Here is a 22219-nt window from a genome sequence, read left to right on the forward strand (position 1 = left end):
TTCAGCTCCTAAATTCCTTGCTTGCTTTTGAAAATCTCCCCCAAATACCCAAAACGCACAATACAGCTACTGCATGTATGGCAGATGAATAATATATATGACATCAATAAATAATATACCAAAAAGTATTTCAAAATCAAGTTAAAGGTCAAATACCACCCCTGGGTCTGTACATACAGCTTCCATCAAATGGTAGAATCTGGCTCGAAGACTGTAAATTAATGAATATAAATCAAAAAACTTTCATGTAAAGGCTGCAGCTGAGGAACCCATGACACCTAAAAATACCAACTCTATTTGTTGGCACACAAATTGGGTGCTGATGAAATTTGCAATCTTAATATTTACTCATATTTTCTCCTGCCTATTTTACATAGCTCAGGTTTTGCATGTATGGATATTAGGTAGATGAAAATGAATTGCTGGTGATAACTGCCATCTTGTAGGGTTAACTGAACTGTAATATAATGGCTAATGTGCATGCATTCTGCTGACCTTCTGCTTGATGGGAGGGAGAGGGACTAAGGAGAGCGATGCAGTGTGTGTGTGTGTGTCAAGTGATAGATGTCTGTATTGTAGCAGCAAAAAGACCGAAGCAGAAAAGTTCTGAGTGCTGACAGCTCAGAGGTCAGTGCAGTCATGGAGTAGTCACTGGAAGCACACGCAGATCAGTATTTAGGATTAGCAAACAGGATAATTCTTATCAAAAGAGTTGTGGTTTAACTTGTGGTTGAAGGTATATGGTTAAATATAAATAGAAACAACCCTCTCATGTATTACCTACCTTTCCCGGTGCAGCATTTTCACACACTTTGGGCTCATAAGGATAAGCAAATTCTGGAGCATTGTCATTTTGATCAAGAACCTGGATATAAACTTGTGTATGTGATTCTATGTCAGACAGTCTATCTGAAATGATAAATATGAAATAATGGATGATTTATCAGTCAGTTGGCTACAGACTGAGCCCCATACAGAACTCTGGTCCTGTGCTTTGCATCATTCATGGAACTTCTTCATAATGAGCATGAATAGTATCACACTTTTATGAATTTATGCTTATACTACTTTTACTTATTAGATGTGAATTTAGGCCCAGATTTGTTCCTGCACAGAGATCTGCTAGTGGGATGGAGGGAACTGGTTATGGCTGCCTGATTCACTGTGCTGGACTCTGTGTAGGTTATAACAACCTAGGGGCTGCTCTAAACTGTGCCAGCTGTCTATAACCCCAAAGGAATGTATGCCAGTTGAAGATTGCGAAAGTATAACAAGCTTTGACTATCCCTCCTTCCCACTTGCTCCTTGGCTCTTATGGCAGGACTTAGAGCTGTTGAAGGGTCTGGCCTAGGAAGTGGTTACAACGGCTCTACATATGGACATGAGGGGAATTTTGCTCTTTTTGTACTGTGGGAGTATAATCAGGCCAGATGCTTTTTTTAAGGGTACATCTAAACTACCGGATCGGCGGGTAGCGATCTATCTATCGGGGATCGATTTATCGTGTGTAGTGTAGATGCAATAAATTGATCCTCGATCGCTCTCCCGTTGACTGCTTAACTCCAGCAGTGCGAGAGGCAGAAGGAAAGTCGACGGGGGAGACGTGGCTGTAGATCCAGCGCCGTGAGGATGCGACGTAAGTAATTTAAATTTGATCTAAGATGCGTCAACTTCAGCTACGCTATCTTCTCCTCGCCCCCCGCCCCCCAGTGTAGACCAGGCCTAAGACTTACAGATCAAGGCATAAAGGTTAGCGGTTTGAAGGGATTCTTTGCATTTGTACTGAAGGCTAAGTGTTAAATCTGGTTTCTGGATTCTAGCTGGAGAAGACTTGCTGAGTAACCTTGAAACTAAATCTACATGTATGTTACAGAATCTATACTTCACCTTTTAATGCTCACCAACCAGTGTTCTTGAGTATCATTAAAGTGCCATATTGACAGTTACATTTGGCAAATCCAGTAGGATGTAGGTAATGTGGAATTTTTCCTCCCCATTCCCTTCCCCCTTCAGTTTTACTAGTACTTTGAACTAAGAGGAAATTGTTAGAGATGAAATTGCCTCTGATGGAGGACTCAGACAAGGCCACTTTAGAGTGAGGCTATGCAGGGTTGCTGCTGTCCCAGCAGTTGTGTAGTGGGATTCTGCCACCTTGCATGCTTTGGAGGGGGAGCTCTGTGCCCTTCCTGCAATAAATAGGTGTGAATGACGATGAGGTGGCAGGCTCTGGGGATGTCTCTGGGCAAATCCATTTGCCTTAACATCTTGGGGGAATAGTTGCTATTCCAGACGGCGTGTTGAGTGTCAGCCATGCACTGGCTCAAAGGTATATCTAGCTCAGCGGTTCTCGAACTGTGGGTCGGGACCCCAAAGTGGGTCATAACCCCGTTTTAATGGGGTCACTAGGGCTGGCGTTACACTTGCTGGGGCCCGGGACTGAAGCCAAAGCCTGAGCCCCACTGCCCAGGGCTGAAGCTGAAGCTTGAGGGCTTCAGCCCTGGGCAGCGGGGCTCAAACTTCAGCCATGAGTGGCAGGGCTCAGGTTACAGGACCCCTGCCAGGGCTTTGATTTTGCCCCCCCCCCCAACCTGAGGCAGCTGGACTGAGGCTTTAGCTTTGGCGCCCCCAAGCTGGGGTGGTGGGGGTTGGGCAGGCTCAGGCTTTGGTCCTCCCTCTTGGGGTCATGTAGTAATTTTTATTGTCAGAAGGGGGTCGCAGTGCAATGAAGTTTGAGAACCCTTGACTAGCTTAAGAGGGAGAGAGTGAAACAAGGTATATTCTGGTTAATAAGATGAGTGAATTTGCATAATAGTAATAGGCCAAATTCCAAAAAAAGGATACTCCGCTCACTTGCTGAAGTAGAGATTTGTTGGATTTGATCATTTGCAATGCAAAATCATTGTAAGGCAAACACAGGCACTTTGATCAAAGGGGTGCATTAACTTGTGTCAAATGTTGACAGGTGGGTGTTTTGTTTTTGGGGGCTTTTCTTTCTCTCTTAAACTACAATAATTCAGAAGAAACATACTGATTTTTTTTCCCCTCAATGAAACAGGTTTCTAGTTAACACTTACTGTCTGCCATGATTTCTTGGGCTGCCACGGTAAGGTTATGCCAGGCACTGGCTTCTCTGTCCAGCTGCTTTGAGATGAAGATATCTCCACTATTGGATACTTTGACATAGTCCCCACTAGGGCTGGATCTTCGGAGGGTATATCTGTGTTTTGTTTAAAAAGGATAATCCTCAACAAAACAAGAATAGTAATACAGTGTGTAGGATTTCAGTGATTCATTGCAGAAGGTCTGGAAGTTGTTCAAAGTGGTATGATAAACGGCAGATCTGATAATTTGCCTTTACCATGCGCTTTGGTAACTGTTCTCCTCTAGGACTAACATTTTTTAAAGCTTCAAACACATGGCAGAGAACTATTTTCTTCTCTTCCAGCCCTCCTCATTGGATAGAATTTTCCCCAAAAATTACCTGGGCCAGAATAGAATAAGTAGCCCAATATATCTTACGTCAGCTAGAAAATGTTTCCAAATTTGCTGTTATATGAATTTATTTATTTATTACTCCTTTGCTGACTTTAAATTAGTTCACTTTGTTTTAATTTTGGAGCCTATACATGCCAAGGCAGTAGTTGCAATATAAAAAATTGCAACAATGATTGTACATAAACATGAAGTAAGACATACAGAATTGTGCATTTTCACTTGTCTGCTAATCTGTGTAGGAATAACACGCACGTGCTATCATAGTGACCGTATGTGGTAATTGCCCAGATGCTTAACTTTTGTGAAATTATTGCACGTGTGTGTGTGTGTGTGTGAGAGAGAGAGAGAGAGAGAGAGAGACTGCACATACAGATTATGCATTTTTGCATATGCAGTTTTGAAAATTTGGCCAACTTCCTTATTTCCTTTAAAATGTTGAGAATTTAACAATTGTTTGCTAGAGCTGGTATAGTATCCAGCCTCAGTTACCTAATTTTCCGTTTTGCTGCATCAGGATCTACTGCCAAAACTTTGCCAAGCGGGTTTTTTGTGAAGTAGTTTTCATTTACTTTATAAAGATAAAATGGCTGAGAGAAGATGGGAGGCTCGTCAACATCAAGAACTTCAATGGTAACGGTCGCAATGCTCTTTGGCCCACCGGGCTTGAAGAAACGCATATTAACCGTTGGATCAGTTGCTTCAATGTCAAACTTGTACTCTTTTATTTTTTCATAGTCCAATGGCTAAATGAAAAGAGAGACATTCTCAGTCAGTGGTAAAAATGCTACATATGCAAGCTAAAGCACTGTACTGGAATGTGTGATTTGGAAATGCTAGTATGTTGCAACAGAACTAGATTATCAGGGAATCAGTTATTCAGTGCATTTCTCCCTTTTTCTGTGCATTTATTACTTGAGCAGCTTATGACTTTTTCCCACAAATCTAGTCTTTATTCAAAATTCAGCACATAAATCTCAGTCTGTAATTTTATGTCTACAGTTCTGTGGCTGCAAGCTTCAGTCAGAGGCAGCTATCTCTGACCGTAGCCAGGATAGCTAGCCTAGGGTGATCTGACCTAGCTCCTTTCTTTGAAGGTGAGGCTGAAATCCACATCTCTGCCCTTGCCAACTACATTTCTCCACATTCATTGAGGGCAGGAGATGGGGCTTTCTTGCCTGAGAGCCAAGACCCTTAACTGTAAACTACAGCCAGCAATGCAGCCAATAGTAGCATGCCCAAGGTCTGTTGCTGCTCTGCCTACCAAACTCGCTGGCCATGATGGGCCTCTCAGCTAAACTTGTTCACTGTATGCAGGGGCGGCTCCAGGCACCAGCGCACCAAGCGTGTGCCTGGGGCGGCAAGCCACAGGGGGCAGCCTGCCAGTTGCCATGAGGGCAGCAGTCAGAAGGTCCGCCGGTCCCACGGTTTCGGCGGCAATTCGGCGGTGGGTATGCTGAAGGCGCGGGACCGGCGGACCTCCTGCAGGCATGCCACCAAATCCGTGTTACCAGCGGACCTCCTGCAGGCAAGCTGACGAATCCACGGGACCGGGGACCTTCCGCATGGGCGCCGCTTGACTGCTGTGCTTGGGGCGGCAAAATACATAGAGCCGCCCCTGACTGTATGCAGAGTAGATTGCAGTGTTAGTGCTACATGTGTGAGAGCAATTGAACTCAGGAGAGATTTGGACATTTTGCCACAAGTTTGCAGTGGTGCAATATTATCAGTGCTTTAATGTAGCCAGAAATGCCTGGAAGTCAGCATGTCCAAGAGAAAACAATTTAATCTACAACGAAATAAGAATCTGGTATAGTTTGTTTTTTTGCGGGAGGACAGAATTGCTTTTCTGTATACTATTAGCACCACACCTTCAAGTGGTGTTTTGTTTTGCGTTTTTTTAAAAGCTGCATATTTAGGGCAGTAGGAATGCTGCAAATTTCATCTCATGCCTTGCTGTAACTCAAACTCACTAAGGCTATAAATTACGTATATTCAGGATTCCTACTGAAAAGCTGCTTCAGTCTGGAGGGACAGTTGAGAACCATACTGATAGTTTGAGTGATTAGACGTGGGCCTGAATCAAAAAAGCTTGGATCTGACTTGAACGTCGGAGAGAGATTTCACAGCCTGCCCAGGATTCAAGAAAATAAAACACCATCTCCAAACAGCTCTGAATGTTGAGATGCTCATAATCTGAGTTGGTATTTTGCCCCAAGCATTCAAAAACCATGTAACAAGTCATCAGAATCATGAGATTTTGATAAGTAAAAAATGTGGGTATATTTCTTTGTGTTCTCATTTTGTGTGTTAGGGTTCACATTTTTCTTTTTTTCCCTCTTCAACCATAAATGCTAGAAATTTATTTTTTTAATGAAATCTGAGATTCTCCTGCAATCACATTACTGTAAGAGCTGGGGCTTTAAGAAAAACACCAACCATCCCTAACTTCGCAGGTTCAGTCCATCTCCACCTTGTAGATAGTGTAGGTGTAGACCAGAGGTGGGCAAACTACGGCCCACAGGCCACATCCGGCCCACAGGACGGTCCTGCCCGGCCCCTGAGCTCCTGGCCGGGCAGCTAGCCCCTGGTCACTTCCCTGCTGTCCCCCCTCCCCCGCACCCACTCCACCAGTGCTCCGGGCGGCGGGGCTGCTTGGTCATGCAGGGCAGCGCAGCAGTGTGTCTGGCTCTGGCTAGGAGGCGCGGCTCCAGACACGCTGCTCTGAGTGGCATGGTAAGGGGGCTGGGGCCGGGGGGTTGGATATGGGGCAGGGTATCCTAGGGGGCAGTCAGGGGACAGGGAACGGGTGGACGGGGAACAGGGGGATTGGATTGGGGGTGGGGTCAGGGGTGTGGATAGGGGTTGGGGCAGTCAGGGGACAGGGAGCTGGGAGAGTTGGATAGGGGGTGGGGTCCTGGGAGGGGGCGGTCAGGGGACAAGGAGTGGGGGGTGTTGGATGGGTGAGGGGTAGTCAGAGCGGAAAGTGGGAAGGGTCGGATAGGGGGCGGGGGCCAGGCTGTTTGGGGAGCACAGCCTTCCCTACCCCAATGTGGCCTTCGACCCAAAAGCACTGGTGTAGACAGCAGTGCTTGAGATACCCAGTTGTTCCTTATATAATACACTAATCTGAAACATGCTAATTAAATAGTGATAAAGGTGTTAAACTTATGACTGGACATAGTGGCAGAGACAATAGCTTTGAAACTGTTACATAAGTTACATTGACGTTTTGCCTTAGATGACAGTGCAAACTTATCTCTGAGACATAAACACAGGGACAAATTCATTCTTCTGGAAACTCCACCAGTTCCAGTGAAATTGCACCATGGATGACTCTTGTCCATTATGTGCTTCAAACAATGAACTGAGCCTTTAAGTGGTTCAAGTCCTGACTCCTCTTTTCTCCCACCCTCTTGCAGATCATGTGCTAGAGCAGGTGAGGAAGCGTCATGCCTGCTTTGTAATATAAGCAGCAGCCTTTTCCTCACTATGAGAGAGGTCTGCAGGGAGTAGGAGATGCTGAGAGACCTGGGGAAGAGCAGCAGTTTGGTGGTGGTGTGCTGGGAATTATGTTACTAGCAGCTGTGCTTTTAAGAGCATCTGGGAGGGGCATTGTGAAGCTGTTGTTATGCTCAGCCAATTGGAAACAGACTCAGAATAAATCACAATAAATCTTGCAGGCACTTGCCACTTTCAGCACTGTGGGATCACTGAACACTACGGGAAGAGGCCATGGATGAGGCTTAGTGACAAGGCCAATGTTACCAGCTCTTATGGTTTTTATGAAACCTGTCTGTGTTTAAGCCCCGGATCTGAGAATCTCAGCTTCACTTGGGGAAAAAAAAAAAAAGCTTCTAGTCCTGTTGATGACACAGAAAAGCTTGAAAACATGAAGCGAGTATACTCAAACAGCTTAGGAACCAGGAGGCCAATAAAAACGAAACCAAATTTATAATTTATAGTAGGATCATGATGCAGGGGAGGGGGAGCTGAGTCATGATTTTTGAATTATTGGGGATGGTATTGTTGGAACTAATGAGGAAATGTCCCTGCTACCAGTGATGCTGGTTTGGGAGCTTGAAAGCAGGTAGGGTTTTGGAGAAGGCCCAGGCTCCTGGAGCCCCTACCACAGTACCTGGAGGTAGTGTGGAAACCCTCCTGTTTCCAGGGGAAGGGATGGGAAAGGCAGTGAAGGTTCAGGGAGGCTGTAAAACCTTAGAAAAAGGAGAAGTAAAGAGATTAACTGGAAGATTTTGAATTTTTCATTTCATTTGGACTTTGACTCCAGAAAGGGGTTCGGAAAGTCAAAGCATTAAAATCACTGGCCCACCAAGCTATCCAAATACCTAAGGACAGGGGAAACTGAGATACCAAGCTGAGAGGAGTCTGAGGTGTGCAGCCTGGCATCTGATCAGGTAAATCTCAGTTATACACTGTGAGAAAATGAGTTTTTATCCTAGTAATAATACCGAATCAATTCACTTTATATATATCTATCTATATATATCTGTTACCTTGAAACTAAAAAAAAAATAAAAATTGGATTTTTCTGTTCCATACTGTTTTTAGAGTATAGCTAGCTTAGATATCAATTGTCAACATGACAAACAACACATTTTTCTTTGTCACTAGGAATTGTACCTTCTTTGGCTTAATTATTCCATCATTGGTGAATGCATTTGGTATAATTTCAAAGGTATCTCTATAGTCTCCTCTGACAAAATTGTACTTTGTGTTTCTGTTTTGTGGCTCATCAAAGTCTTGTACTTTCAGTTTGCCGACTTCACTTCCTACTCGAACATTTTCAAAGACTTTAAAGTGGAACGATTCTGTTTAAAAAAACAAAAACAAACACAGCCCCCCCAACACCACAGAATTCTGTTAATTGTTCATCTCAATTTATGTTTAGCAACAAGAACATAATTTCACAGAGAATACTGAGATTATTATTTAAAAACTGCATTGATGCTCAAAAATGTCAAGATGCAGTACAGAATGAGCGAGATACCATAGAATGGATTTATTCTGCCCTAGCTGTGCATCATAGCTTCTTTGCAAAATTCAGGGACTCTAATCAAACTTATGTATACAGTGCTAGGTGGGGTGGGGTGAATGAAGAACCGGGAAGGGAGGAATTTCTGTTCAATTCAAGTGATATTTTAGCAATTTTTATAAAGCAATACATCTTGATTGAATAAACTCTGATAAAACCATTTGGTTTTAATCATACCTGTTCATACCTTTCAAACAAAAAATCACTCTCACAACTTACGCTGTTCAAATGTTGGGAAGTTGTCATTGATGTCCGACAAAGTAATGATGACTGTAGCAGTGCTTGAATCCCCACCGTGAAGCCCTGGAGTATCTTTTGCTTTAACCACAATTTCATATGTAGACCGATTCTCTCTGTCTAAATCAGCTGTGGCTGTAGAAATCACTCCTTTAAAAAACACATTAAAAAGGATCAGTTTGTGACATTGTGCTCCATATTCTTCATAGAAATATTGTTATGAGATGAATATGGCATAACTAAGATATATTTTATGCAAGATGGGTCATGTGAGGTATATTGGAAAGGTTATGATTTACTGAATGTGATTACCCAATTTGTATGAATTTCTGTATCTGAAGTTAGAAATACTATGTAATAATTACAACAGTGTTTTCACCTGGGGAATGCCTACCAGACAGTATGCAAACAGCCTGGATAGGCCAGTAGGAAGGACACTAAGACTTTGAAGATGCTAATCTAGCCTCCTTCCTGAGGATTTTCCTGGGATGCTGTTTTAACACTGCAGGGTCAGGTGATCATGTCACCTGGTACTGGACATCATTTTGGACTTCTGGTATTTTTCTACTAGAAGGGGTGGGGGTGTCAAACTAGGAAACAAAGGATTCCTGCCATGTGTAAATTCTATTTAAGGTTGGGGAATGAGTTAATCTTGGTTCTTCTCCACTGCCTCCCTCCCCAAGAAGGAAGACTGCTGAAAACAGCTGAAGAAACAAAGGAACTAAGCTGGGCAGGGGAGCTCAGGCAAGAAAGGTCAACCTGTGAAGGGTATACCTGGAGATTTAAGCTGAAAGCAGTGCCGTTTACCTTCAAGAAACTTTACAACCTGCATAAAACACTTAGGGTGAGAAATTACTTTATTTGTAGCTTATTTCTTTAATGCATTAAGCCAGTGTTTCTCAAACTGGGGTTGCTGCTTGTGTAGGGAAAGTCCCTGGCGGGCCGGGCCGGTTTGTTTACCTGCCCCGTCCGCAGGTCCGGCCGATCGAGGCTTCCAGCAGCTCCCATTGGCCTGGAGCAGCGAACCGTGCCCAGTGGGAGCTGCGATCGGCCGAACCTGCAGACTGGGCAGGTAAACAAACTGGCCCGGCCCACAAGGGGCTTTCCCTACACAAGTGGCGACCCCAGTTTGAGAAACACCGCATTAAGCCTAGTTTCCGCGTTTGCGCAGTAATCTGCTTTAATATGTTTTCTATCCCATATCACTTAAAATCTACCTTTTGAAGTTGTCAAACTTATTTTTTGTTTATTCTAAAACCCAGTTTGTGTGATTCATAACTGGGGGTGGGGGAAGCGGATTTCATGAGCTTATGCTGTATAGATCTCCATACAGCACAAGACAATATCATTTTGGGTTTAGACTCCAGAAGCAGAGCTGGCTGCAGGCACCAGCATTTCAAGCAGGTACTTGGGGCGGCAATCTGCAAGCGGGGGCAGTCCATGTGCCGTTAGGGCAGCACGCGCGTTTCCACGGCGGCGGCAATTCGGCGGCAGCTTCTATGTTCAGTTGTCCGCGGCGGCGCAGCTTCTGTCTTCCAGCTGAAGACAGAATCTGCTGCTGAATTGCTGCCACTGCAGAAACGTGCGTGCTGCCCTAACGGCACGCGGACTGCCCCCGCCGTCTGCAGTGGCAATTTGGTGCGCTGCTTGGGGCGGCGAAAACAGTAGAGCTGGCCCTGTCCAGAAGGTGTGTGCACTAGAGTGCTGGGCAATTCCCTGAGCTGAGTCTTTCCACACACAGCTGATTGCAGACTCTGTGTGATTCTACAACTGGGTGTGTCCCTATGTGTGTGTGTGTGTGCGCGCAGCTGCAGCAGGACAGGGTGATGGAGCCTCGGCTGGTGGAACTGGCGGGCTCAGTGGGACCCAATGCATCAGGTGGCACCCTGAATTGAGGGGTCCGTGTCACACATTTATTCTAGCATATTTCACTTCACGGCAATCTTCTGTTAGATGTCCCTGTGTGTACTTCTGCTGTTTGGCTTTAACTAGCATTTTGGCTATTGCTTCTAATGCTGTGGTTAGAAATCTGATTTCTAGATGATGGAATATTTTGGACATTTTGTATATCTCCATGCAGTATTTGGAGGTTTTGAATATTTTGATTACAAATCCACAAACACTGGCTAAATAGTATTATCCTATTATAGATATCCTTTATAGAGGTACTGCAGCTGGAAAAAGTAATGGATCCTTGCGTAGTGTACTGCTGGCAATAATGTTACTGGTTTAAACATGTACATCTAATACTCATGTTTATTGTATGATGAATGAATCAGGAAACAAATGTAGAGGCCAAATGGTCAGATATTTGGGATTAAGGGTAAAGCCCCTTAAGGAGTGTACATGTACTCTGTAGAAGCAGTGTTTTATGTGCATTTGAATATAATCAGGCTCATGCACTTCCCCCTATTTCTACTTAGCATGGGAATAATCTGAAGTGTGGCTGGACACAGTGAAAGTTGGCAGATAAAGCACATTCACGTGTAACAATAGCTCCCCAAATGTCCGAGAGGGCCTGCAGAGCAAGGTCTCCATGAATTTATTGGAGAAGTCAAGTTTAGTGCTATGTTGCAAGCGTGTACGTCCAGCCAAACTATCTAACAATGGAAGTCATATGGCAGTCAACAAATGATGCATCCTTTTTCTTTAGTGACGATCAGCTGACTGTGGGTGGTGAAAAAATGCACACTGTACACTGTCTCAAAGGGTGTCCGGAAAAGCTGTCACACTTCCTTTTAGTTAATCTATAGACAAAACCTCACCTTGATGCTATTATTTTTATGCATAAATATTCTGGGAAATGGTAAAGTACATTTACATAATTCAAATAATGTATTTCTATAGTTTGAATATTTATAGGACCCCTTCTGCTGTACTATATCATCAAAAAGGTGACAATTGCAAGAAAGAGAAGAAAACTTATTGGAAAGATTAGTGAATCTATGCCTTGTTATTGGTATGAAGATGGTGGGAGATAACTCTTTGCCCCATATAGCAGACAGCATTATGGTAGTCATAAAATAGACAGAGGTAAATATAGTATTTATATATACAAAAAATTAGTTAACTACAATCCTGGGTGGGTTTACGAATCTCCAGGAAGGCAGATAATGACTAAATCAATTGCCAGTGCTTAAGGGACAAATCAACTGCTGGAAGACTACCTCTTATCCTACCAGTGAGATGCATAAACTGGATTAGTTAGGTTCAGGGGTCCCAGGACAAAGACAATGAAAGTCAGACTGAAATGGAGGCAGAGGCTGGAGAGGTGCAGACTGTCTCGTCCTGAGACAAACTTGCACGTTTAGGCAAGTCAAGGTTTACGTGAGATAACAAAAGCCTATATGCATACTGTTTTAATCTTACCCCTCCCTGTTATGTTCCTATGGATAAATTATTAATACTTTTGTTTTGAAGAGGCAGTTCTGTGTCATTGCATTTACCAGCTGGTCACAGCTGCCAAAGGGAACTCTGTAGCAGAGGACTCATGGGTGGCGAACGGGGATACTGTGACATGAGGATCCCATCTAAAAGTGGGGTTATTTGTGGGATTCCACCCTGGGAGAAATACAGGCATGGGCCTGTCACTTACTGGTGCCCATGGAGAGATTGAGTGAAGGGTCTAGGACACAGCCACATCTTGCCCAATAACAGCTGTAAGAATTTCAGTGATGTACAATATTTCTGTGCTATCTCATTCTTATTCCTGGTCAGTGGCATGAGTGATATCTCACTCGAAACTGAAGTTGTCGGATAAATTCAGCTCAATCTCATTTGCAAATTTCAGCCTTGAACTATTGTGCCTTCACCGCACCTGCCTTTACCAGGGGGAAATGCACCCCTTTACACTTCCCCCTCCAGCATTTAGCACACAAGTGCCTTTTCGTTTTTCAGTTCATTTCACATTCCTAAATAATACAGACAGTGTCACCAGAACAAAACCTCTCTGTAAATACATTCTTGCTGATAACTAAATGTCCAACTCATTCTCTGGCTTGGCTAGAATGATAAAGGCTTAGACGTGTGACATTTGTAAAGTATATGGTAAAAGCTGAAAAGTGTGTGTCATGCTTACCAGAATCATCAACTGTGAAATAGCGCTCTCCTTGAATAACTTGGTATATGACTGTGGCATGTCCTGCAACTGTTGGGTCATCAGCATCCACTGCTGTCACTTTGGTGACTGAAGTTCCTAGAGAAGGAATTATCACATGATACATTTACTACAAATCCCCTCTGTTAAACAGAAACATAAGGAGAAATGAGTAGTCTAAGAACTTACCTACTGGTGACATTTCTGGGACAGAGCCATTGAACACTTTTTGTACAAACACAGGAACATTATCATTAACATCATAGACTTTGATGATAAATCTGGATGGTGGCTCCAGTGATTTGTTGGTTGTTCTGTCAATAAAGAGAGCTGTCAGCTCATACTCTGATTTCTTTTCTCGGTCCAGCCTCTCAAATGCATACACATCTCCGGTGTCTTCACGGACTTTGAAGATGCTGTTGGCATACTCCCCCTCAAGAACATACATAGCATTTTTATTCCTTGAACTTGATGTGATCTAGAAAGTATAATTGAGGGAGTTAAAAGTGAGTTTAAAAATCTGAAAACAGAACACTTTCTGCATGGAGATGTACATAATATTCATACAGATAAATTCAGCAACTAGCTAAAGCCATTACTTTAGTTCAGTGGTTCCCAAACTAGGGGTGTGGCTTGTTCAGGGTAAGCCCTCGGCCTGCGCCGCTTCCTGCAGCTCTCATTGGCCGAGAACGGTGAACTGCGGCCACTGGAAGCTGCAGTCTGCCAAACCTGTGGACGTGGCAGGTAAACAAACTGGTCCGGCCCACCAGGGGCTTACTCCGAACAAGCCACACCCCTAGTTTGGGAGCCACTGCTTTAGTTCATCTATAAATAATTTGTAATTGCTGGTTTGCACAAATCAAGTATAAATTAGGGAATTCCTGCCTCCTTTCCCCTTTGAAGCATACGCAGTTATCCAATTTGCAATAAGAACTGTGTGTATAAAATCTCACTTAAGTGCACCACCAAACTTTACAGTTGGGTTTTTGAGGCCATTTGATTCCTATATCACCTTTCCACTATCACCTCTTCCTAGCTACTCTTTTCATAAATTAAATCCAACTATTAGCAATATACATTATCCCACTGAAGATGGCCTGAATATTCAGACCTAAATGCTGAGACTGGAAAAACTCACTAGCTTTGTTTTTCCAATAATGTTGTCTTATCCCAAGACTTTCAAAAGTGACTAATGACTTTCTGATTTCGAGAAAGTCCCCAGCACCCACCCTCTGGAAGTTTGGCCCTCTTTAATACGGTTTCCTAAGCTATCATCCGAAATCACTAGTTAATTTTGAAGATCTGGGCTTAAGTTTCTTGGTTTTAATGCCATTTTTGTAAGCCTTACTCAAATGTTACATACTTGCTCTGGTTCAACATTTCAACTAAATAAATAAATGGACTTGAGGAAACAGTTGAGGATTTTTATAATTTCTGTAATGGAAATCTTATGCAAACACTTAATTTGGAATTGGCTATGATCATCAGGCAAGTGTTCCACTTATCACAGATTTTGAATCCTGGGGTCAAATCCTGACCCCGTTGGGTGTTTTGCTATTGACTTCACTAGGGTCAGGATTTCACTCATGGAATCCAGGGCCTCTTGGAGTGGTGGATCATCTGTCACACCCCGGTGGTAATATTTATTTATTTATTTAATTTTATTTCTTCCTTCCTTCTACTGCTATTTGGTTTATAGTAGTAACCTCAGTGTGCTAGGCACTTTCAAAACATGTAATAAGATTCAGTAGTTTACAATTTATGAAGATGAATAACATAAGAAGGATGGGGGAAAAGGGATAAAATATACAATCAACTTTAAAAAATATTGAATTCACTCTCCCTACTGGTTCTGTACATTATTGTTAACCTGGAGGTAACTTTGATTCTTCTTTTCGACATCTTATCTCCCGATTCCTGATAGAAGATTTAAACTACTTCAAATAACATTTATTGTACAAAGATATATGCTCTCAATATATTAGCACTCTTATTCCATTTACTGCAGTTGGATACTCACCAGCAGTCCCTATAATTAACCAAGAATTTCCACTCCTACATTTCTGATGTTATCAGAGGTTGCATTTGCTTTTGTGTTTAGCATTTCTGCTTTATCTTGCTGATGGTCAGGCTATTGCTGTTAAACAGTTTTTTGTTTACATCCCCCCTTTTTGTAGTATGTCATGGAATTCTTCTTCTTCCTTTATTCCACATTTTACGTCATGTTTTTTGTGGCTTCCTGATCCTGGGGCTGCTGAGGAGTGTCTTAGAACTCCTGAGATGCAACTGAGGGCAGCCTAAATTGTGCTGGCTGACAGTGACTTCCAGAGGTCATGCTGGCAGCCAAGGCTTCTCAGGTTGTCAGGATGCCCCAGCACATCCCCTGCACCAGGGGCCATAGTGGTGTGGCCCAGAGCCTTTACACCAGCTCTGCACCATCTATATATTTCCTCACTGAAGAGAGATGCTTATGATTTTAAAACTATTCCGATTTAAAAAAAAACCAACCTTCAATAAGTAGAGTCTATGCAGGTATTTGTATATTTCAACACGTTCCTTAGAAGTTAATTTTATGATTGGGTTTGTGGGAAGAAACCACATTCATTGAAGGGCTTCCTAACTTCGTAAAGTGGTCTTAAGCCTAGGTACTATGATTTTGATATTAATGCCTAGCTACAGAGGGAGAGAGATTGTAAATTTTGGTGGTTCTAACATTTTAACTTTTCATTAGCTGTTACTTTTCTCACTGGTAGAATCTGCCCAGATAGATCATAGTCTGATTAGTGGAAAAATCTTGTTAGATTGGCTAGTCCATCCCCACAGGGACTAATGCCGGATTGTTCCCTATAGCAGTCTTATTTTAAATGCGTCAGAAAAATTAGGCTTTTTTCATATTGTTTTCTAGCTCTCAAGCAGGTGCCTGAATATTATTTCTTCATGGGATAAGTGCTTCTCCACTGAGGTTTTTTGCTTTGGATCAGCCCTTTCCCCTTGTAATGCTCCAAGGAAGTGCCCTCTCTTGATATGTTTGCAGGTGACTGATAAGACAGTCTCACAGGATTTTGGCTAGCATCCCATTGCTGTGTGCACTCCTACTACAACTGAGCTGCAAAGAATAGAAGATTCTCTGCTTTACTGTACGAATTCTTTTCTTATTATACTTGGTGATGTAAATAATTTGCCTATTTCCCATCCCACTGTTGTCCTATACCACACGTTAAAAACTCCCACCACATATTAAAGGTAGGAGCATATGCTGTGTCTTCTCTCTCTCAATCTCTATTTGACTGATTCAATGTAAAGCACAGGGACTTCCAAAACTGCCTTTGTTAAAACTGTGGGGATGAACCTATAGAGAAAGCATCCTGGGTCATAAAAAATAAAATCAAACTATATGAGCATATTCCTGCTGCTGTCACTCAATTCTACATGCCTGCTGCTGTAGCCTTTATTTAGAGACTTATCAAGTGTTCAATCCTGCCAATCCAATGCGTTGCATGCAGACTTTGCAAAAGTAATCAAAAGCATTCCATTGCTAGAAGACCACAGAGCACCATACAAAGTGAATTATTCTCTTATTTAGGACAGCACCAGGAATAGAGGTGTTCTTCTCAATCTCCTATTGAATTGGTCTGAAATGAAGCAGAAATGTCCTGTGTTAGCTGAGAATACCCCATGGCCTCTTTCTGTCTCGCTCACCGCCAGTAAACAGCGCTGATCCAGAAAAGTCTGTTTCATTTTACCAAGGCAGGCTGACAGGTGCTGATTGTCGTACATGGGAAGAAAATGTACAGCTGCATTTATCAGAAAAGTGTCAAACTTGTTCAGATTGAAAGACTACATTTGAAGAACTTTGCCAGGGTGCTGTGCAGTTATTCATAGGATTTTATGAGCAATGTACTATAGAAAATGAGTTTGCAAGTAGGTCAATGCTCTTTTTTTTAAACAATTAATTTTTTACTAAATTGTGAAAAAACCTGAGGACTACAACATTTCCAAATACAGCCCCCCCCCCCATCCCGTTTTGGTCTAATCTGAGAACTATAGGCTTTCTTTTAAAAGAAACAGAACCAAACAAGTTAATACCATAACTGCATCTAAGGTGGTATTATCAACTCACTGAGTGCTGGTATAACTCTTCTGCCTTTTAAAGTCCATGGTAAACTTTTACATTAAGTTTAATGAGAGTAAATTTCAAGAGTGGTTGGCAATGGCCTAAAATTCCACCCTTTGTGTATACCCTAAAGGGAATCTTTCAAATGATGTTCACTCTTGCGGTATATAGCAGGCATGTCAGGTTTAGCTGCCAAATTTTCATGGTTCTAGTTTGATGGCTCGATGAATAAAAGAATAAAACAAAACACAAAAATTGACAACCTGTTTGAGATTAGCTATGAACACAGCATGCCTGGAGAATGGCTGACAGGTTAGAATTGTATCCCTTTAGTATATTTAATTCATCTAGTGTTCATGAGACATTTTATATGTCATGGTGACTGATTTTTCTTATTACAGTGACTTGAAGTCAACACAGTTGTTTAATTAGAATATGCAAATTTGCCATGCACACAGAAATAAGTTGATTGAGTGCTGATAATGACACTAGTCTAAATACAGTATAACTTAGGCAGCCTGCAGATATAAGTGGTAGGACTTAAACTCTTCTGAGACTATTAGAAGCTGAAGATCTGATAATATATTTTTGGAAAGGTAGTTTCCCCCTGGATTTGCAGTAAGCTTGTAGATCTGACCTATGACTTTGAAATTAGGGCCTATTAATGAACTCCATAAAGCAATAAGCAGAGAGAACTCTCTTCAGATTTGCTACAATTTTATTTTTGGCCCAATACAACAGATTGAAATCAATGGAAAGACTCCTATTGATTTCACTGAGCTTTGAATCAGATGCTTGGTGAGGGTAAAATCTATTAATAAACTCATTAACTTCTGAATTCTGATTTATTTACACTGACTATATCCATTCCTTAGCTATGTTGCTCTATTAGCTGTTTATAATTCATATGTGCACAGATAACAAATTATCAAATTAAATGAGCACACAACACAAGGGTTTTGTTTTTGCATCAAATAGACTCTGCACAACTTGACTTTTGGCATAATTAAAAAAAAAAAAAAGATGTGCACAAATAAAGCATCTCATTCAAATTACTCTTCTTTTTTTAATCTGCACAGATTGGTATCTACAGTTAATAATGAAATGCAGATGCATGAAGCTACAATTACACATATTAAGCATACCCAGGGGCGGCTCTATGTATTTTGCCGCCCCAAGCACGGCAGTCAGGTGGCTTTCAGCGGCATGACTGCGGGAGGTCTGCTGGTAATGCAGATTTGGTGGCATGCCTGCGGGAGGTCCGCCGGTCCCGCATCTATGGTGTACCCGCCGCTGAATTGCCGCCAAAACCGTGGGACTGGCGGACCTCCCGCAGGCATGACACCGAAGGCAGCCTGACTGCCGCTCTCACTGCAACTGGCAGGCCGCCCCCTGTGGCTTGCCGCCCCAGGCACATGCTTGGTGCGCTGGTGCCTGGAGCTGCCCCTGAGCATGTCAGAGCTTTATTGTCAATTTAAAAATGAAGCACAAGTTCAGTAATGTCATATGTGATTTTTAGGGAGCTACCGTGGAGTAATTAGAATATGCACTTCTGCTGCACAATGAACAGATTAAATCTATTTTTAGTAAAACTGGATTCTCAGTATAGACCATGTTGCTTGTTGGTGGATCAACCGTTTTCTCAAAATGCTCTGTAGGATAATTCGTTTCGTGACTGCCACATAAATCTATCAAACTTGCAGATTATAGGTTGTTTTAGTAGATTTGACTTTGGAGAGTCAGAGTAGAGGGTAAATAAGATTAGCATAGTTTGATACTTAAATTTAAATGAGTGGTGTGTGTGTGTGTGTGTGAGAGAGAGAGAATTTATTAAATAGTCTTGTAAAACTATCCACGCTTACTGCAGGCATTTTCAACTAACTCTACTATTCCCAAAGCAGGCTGTAAATTGGGTTCCTAACTCTCCCTAAATAACCAAATACTAATGTACAGTCACTGGGGGATGAGAAGTACAGTAGTAATGTGTATCCAAAGAGAGAGACTGGCATGCTAAACTACCTAATCATTTCTCTATTGTCTATAGAATTATACAGTTTCTCTGGTAATCAAGTTTTGTCTCTGATACTGAACCACCCACAACCACTTCCTCATGCTCACTTTCCCTCTAAAAGGAGACGAGCAGTCAGAATTTATGAATATTGTAATAAAAGCACAAGTTCACTTCTCAATACATTTATTTAGAACCTAGAAGCATGAGCTAGATCCATAGCTGGAGTAAACTGGTGTAGCTGCACTGAAGTTAATAGAGCTGGGCCAATTCACACCAGCAGAAGATATGGCCATTAAAAGACAGAATTCTGGCCTGTGTTTCAGGAAGAAGATAAACTGAGATGCGGGAAAATGGTAGTGTAATATTAGTGCAACTAATTTACCATTCATCCCATTACACCTGTATGCCACCAAAATACTCCCCAGTTGCACAGATGTCCAACCAATTTATAAAACCTATTTGTATTTTACAAATAAAGTAGATTTTGTTTTTGTGACATTATTCTTGGTTTACTATAAGTCTTCAAATTGTTACCATTACCCCCATCCTGTAGTTTGGGATTAAAACCACATTACAATTCTTCTTTCTTCTATCACACCTACAATGTCAAAAAGTAACGCTGTTCATCATGTTCTTGCATGGTTATTGTTTCACCCTAGTTAGTAACTGCTGATTGATTGCTAATACATTGTTAATTACCTTCCCAACATGATGTGGTAATGGTGAATTAATCTCTTCCATGATATGCATTTGATTCCAGATCCAGTCTCTCTTAAATCGTTTATGACTGTTATTGCTTGGTGAAAGATTTAGTTTTGCCTTGAAATCTTCTGTGTAAACAGAGGCTGGAGCCAAGATCAGGGAGAAAAGGAGAATAAGCTTTTTCATCTTCCTTTGCAACCTAGAAAACATTGTAAAATATGAACAGTGGGGAATATAGAACAGAGATTTCTTAAGTAATGGTAAATGGCTGCTAGATTGAGCCAAACTCATGAAGGCTCAGAATTGGCTCTGGTTCAGCTCAACATCCAAGCCAATAAACCTACAGAGCCTACATTTGTTCCCACACCAATATAGATCACAATTAACTCCACTGAAGTTACTGGATTTACCCTAGAGTATCAGGCCAATTAATTACAGTACAACTAAAGCTGATCAAAAAATGGAATTTCCATCAGTAGTATATACCTCGATAGCATTCATCACCAGGTATTTTTGATAGGTTTCCACACCCCAGTTAGGGCTTATATTCCACCCTCCATCCCCATTTCCATTGGCGTCGAAGTTTGGTGCCAAAGGCCATTTTGAGAAAATATTTTTGTTGATTATTTTTTATGTTTGAATAGGGGGTATGTTGCGTGCTTGTGCTTAGATACATTTGCTTGTTTGTTTAGAGAAAAAGGTTGAAAGAATAGAGTGTGAGAGCATAAAGATTAAAAAAAAGAAAGCTTTGGTAAGGTTTAGAGGGGAAAAAGGAAAGAGAAGTTGTTTGGTGAGGTTGAGTAAGGAGAGATGAAGCAGGCCAAGGGAGGTGCTGGCTGCCGCTTCCTGCAGCCCCAATTGGCCTGGAACGGTGAACCGTGGCCAGTGGGAGCTGCGATCGGCCAAACCTGTGGATGCTGCAGGTAAACAAACCGGCCCAGCCCACCAGCGGCTTTCCCTGACCCATTCACCCCTATGGGCTGTGCTTCCTTGCCAGACTACATCTCCTGAGATGCACAGAGCTTCCCCTTGTGTCTAAGCAGTTGCTCCCATGATGAACTGAGGCAGCTCAGGCGGATGCAGAGTTATATCAGCTGAATAAAATCAAATGGGAAGTTTTGATTCATGAATGTTAAAACATTCTTATGAACAGTATCAAAACAATGTTCTAACAGAAATTTAACAAAAACAGCATCTGTGCGTTAGTGGATGATAGATAAGAAGGCTGCTGCTTCGCCTGCTTTTCAACAAATACAAGTGAAAGTTATATTAATTTTTTTTGTAAAGGAATAATCACCTGAAAAGACAAACCTATATGAAGAAACAGCCCTTTATTTAGCACTTTTGCATGTGTTGTAATAAAAAAGGTATAACGTCTCTTCATGAGAGGCTTGACTGCCAGCCTCCTAGGTGCAGCCATATTTAATCTTCAGACCTGTTTAAATAGAAGCTCCTTACTTAGGGAGGGAGGCTGCACGATACTCTCAGCCAATAGTTTAGGGCTTTCCCTCCCTAAAACATAGGGGAAATTTTTTTTATCACTATACGTTACTTTTATAAAGAGGTTCTCTGTGTTTTTAACCCTGGGATGTTTCTCCATACTCTTTTTTTTTATTGAAACATATGCAAAAGTGCTAAACGAAGGGATGTCTCTTCATATAGGCTTGTCTTTTCAAGTGTTTATTCCCTTACAAGCCTTAACATAACTTTCATCTCTATTTGTTAAAAAGTGGGGGAAGAAGCAGTCATCTTCTCTCTGATCCACTGGCTCACAGACACTGTTTTTGCTGCAGCTTCTAATTGTCCTCACTAAAAACATAGGGAAAAGCTTTTAAAAACTTTTTGTTAAGTAAGGGTTTGTGGGTTTAACTCTGGGTTGTTTCTGCATGCTCATTTTTATTACAACACATGCAAAAGTGCTAAATAAAGGGCTCTTTCTTCATATAGGTTTGTCTTCTCAAGTGTTTATTCCTTTACAAAACTTAATATAACTTTCACTTGCGTTTGTTAAAAAGTGGGGGGAAGAAACAAACTTCTTCTTTCTGATCCACTGGTTTACAGAATAAGGGAAGTATAAACTGGCTGTAACTAAGGCCCTGTGGTTTTAAACCTGGGATGTTTCTGCATACTCTATTTTATTGAAACACACCTATAAAAATGTTAAATGAAGGGATGTGTCTTCATATAGGCTTGTCTTTTAAAGTGTTTATTCCTTTATAAGACTTTCACCTCTATTTGTTAAGAAGTGGAGGAAGAAGAAATCTTCTCTCTGATCCACTGGCTTACAAAGGCTGTTTTTGGTGAAAAAGCACGCTGCTTCAAATTGTCTCACTAAAAAGTAACCAATGTTAGTCTAAAACATAGGGGGAAACTTTTAAAAATTGTATGTTACTAAGGGCTTATGGTTTTAACTTTTATTAAGGCCCCTATATAAAAGTGCTACATGGCGGGAAAAATGCTTGGTCTGTTTTTTTTAGATAAGAATAAGGCAGTTAAAGGTGCGGGGGGAGG

The 22219-nt window shown here is 41.8% G+C and overlaps 1 protein-coding gene and 1 long non-coding RNA gene across 3 annotated transcripts in view; one reads left to right on the forward strand and one right to left on the reverse strand.

Annotated features, from left to right (window-relative positions):
* The window catches only part of LOC120384291, a 116026-nt gene that overhangs the window by 77539 nt on the left and 16268 nt on the right, over positions 1 to 22219 (forward strand). The gene's annotated exons all lie outside the window — the stretch shown is intronic.
* CDH5 (cadherin 5) overlaps positions 1 to 22219 on the reverse strand; it is a 49052-nt gene that overhangs the window by 4327 nt on the left and 22506 nt on the right. Inside the window, exons 2-9 of one of the 2 annotated variants that reach the window (XM_039502750.1) lie at positions 19706 to 19907; positions 13071 to 13359; positions 12864 to 12980; positions 8768 to 8935; positions 8137 to 8324; positions 3985 to 4238; positions 3075 to 3217; positions 785 to 909 (exon numbers count right to left, since the gene is read on the reverse strand). In XM_039502750.1, the coding sequence (XP_039358684.1) occupies positions 785 to 909; positions 3075 to 3217; positions 3985 to 4238; positions 8137 to 8324; positions 8768 to 8935; positions 12864 to 12980; positions 13071 to 13359; positions 19706 to 19894 (1473 nt within the window). In that variant the 5' untranslated portion in view covers positions 19895 to 19907. The remainder of the gene's footprint in view (positions 1 to 784; positions 910 to 3074; positions 3218 to 3984; positions 4239 to 8136; positions 8325 to 8767; positions 8936 to 12863; positions 12981 to 13070; positions 13360 to 19705; positions 19908 to 22219) is intronic. The other variant, XM_039502751.1, reaches the window with a different exon arrangement.

This window comes from Mauremys reevesii, linkage group 16 (assembly GCF_016161935.1).
Source record: "Mauremys reevesii isolate NIE-2019 linkage group 16, ASM1616193v1, whole genome shotgun sequence".
In the NCBI taxonomy this organism is placed as follows: Eukaryota; Metazoa; Chordata; order Testudines; family Geoemydidae; genus Mauremys; species Mauremys reevesii.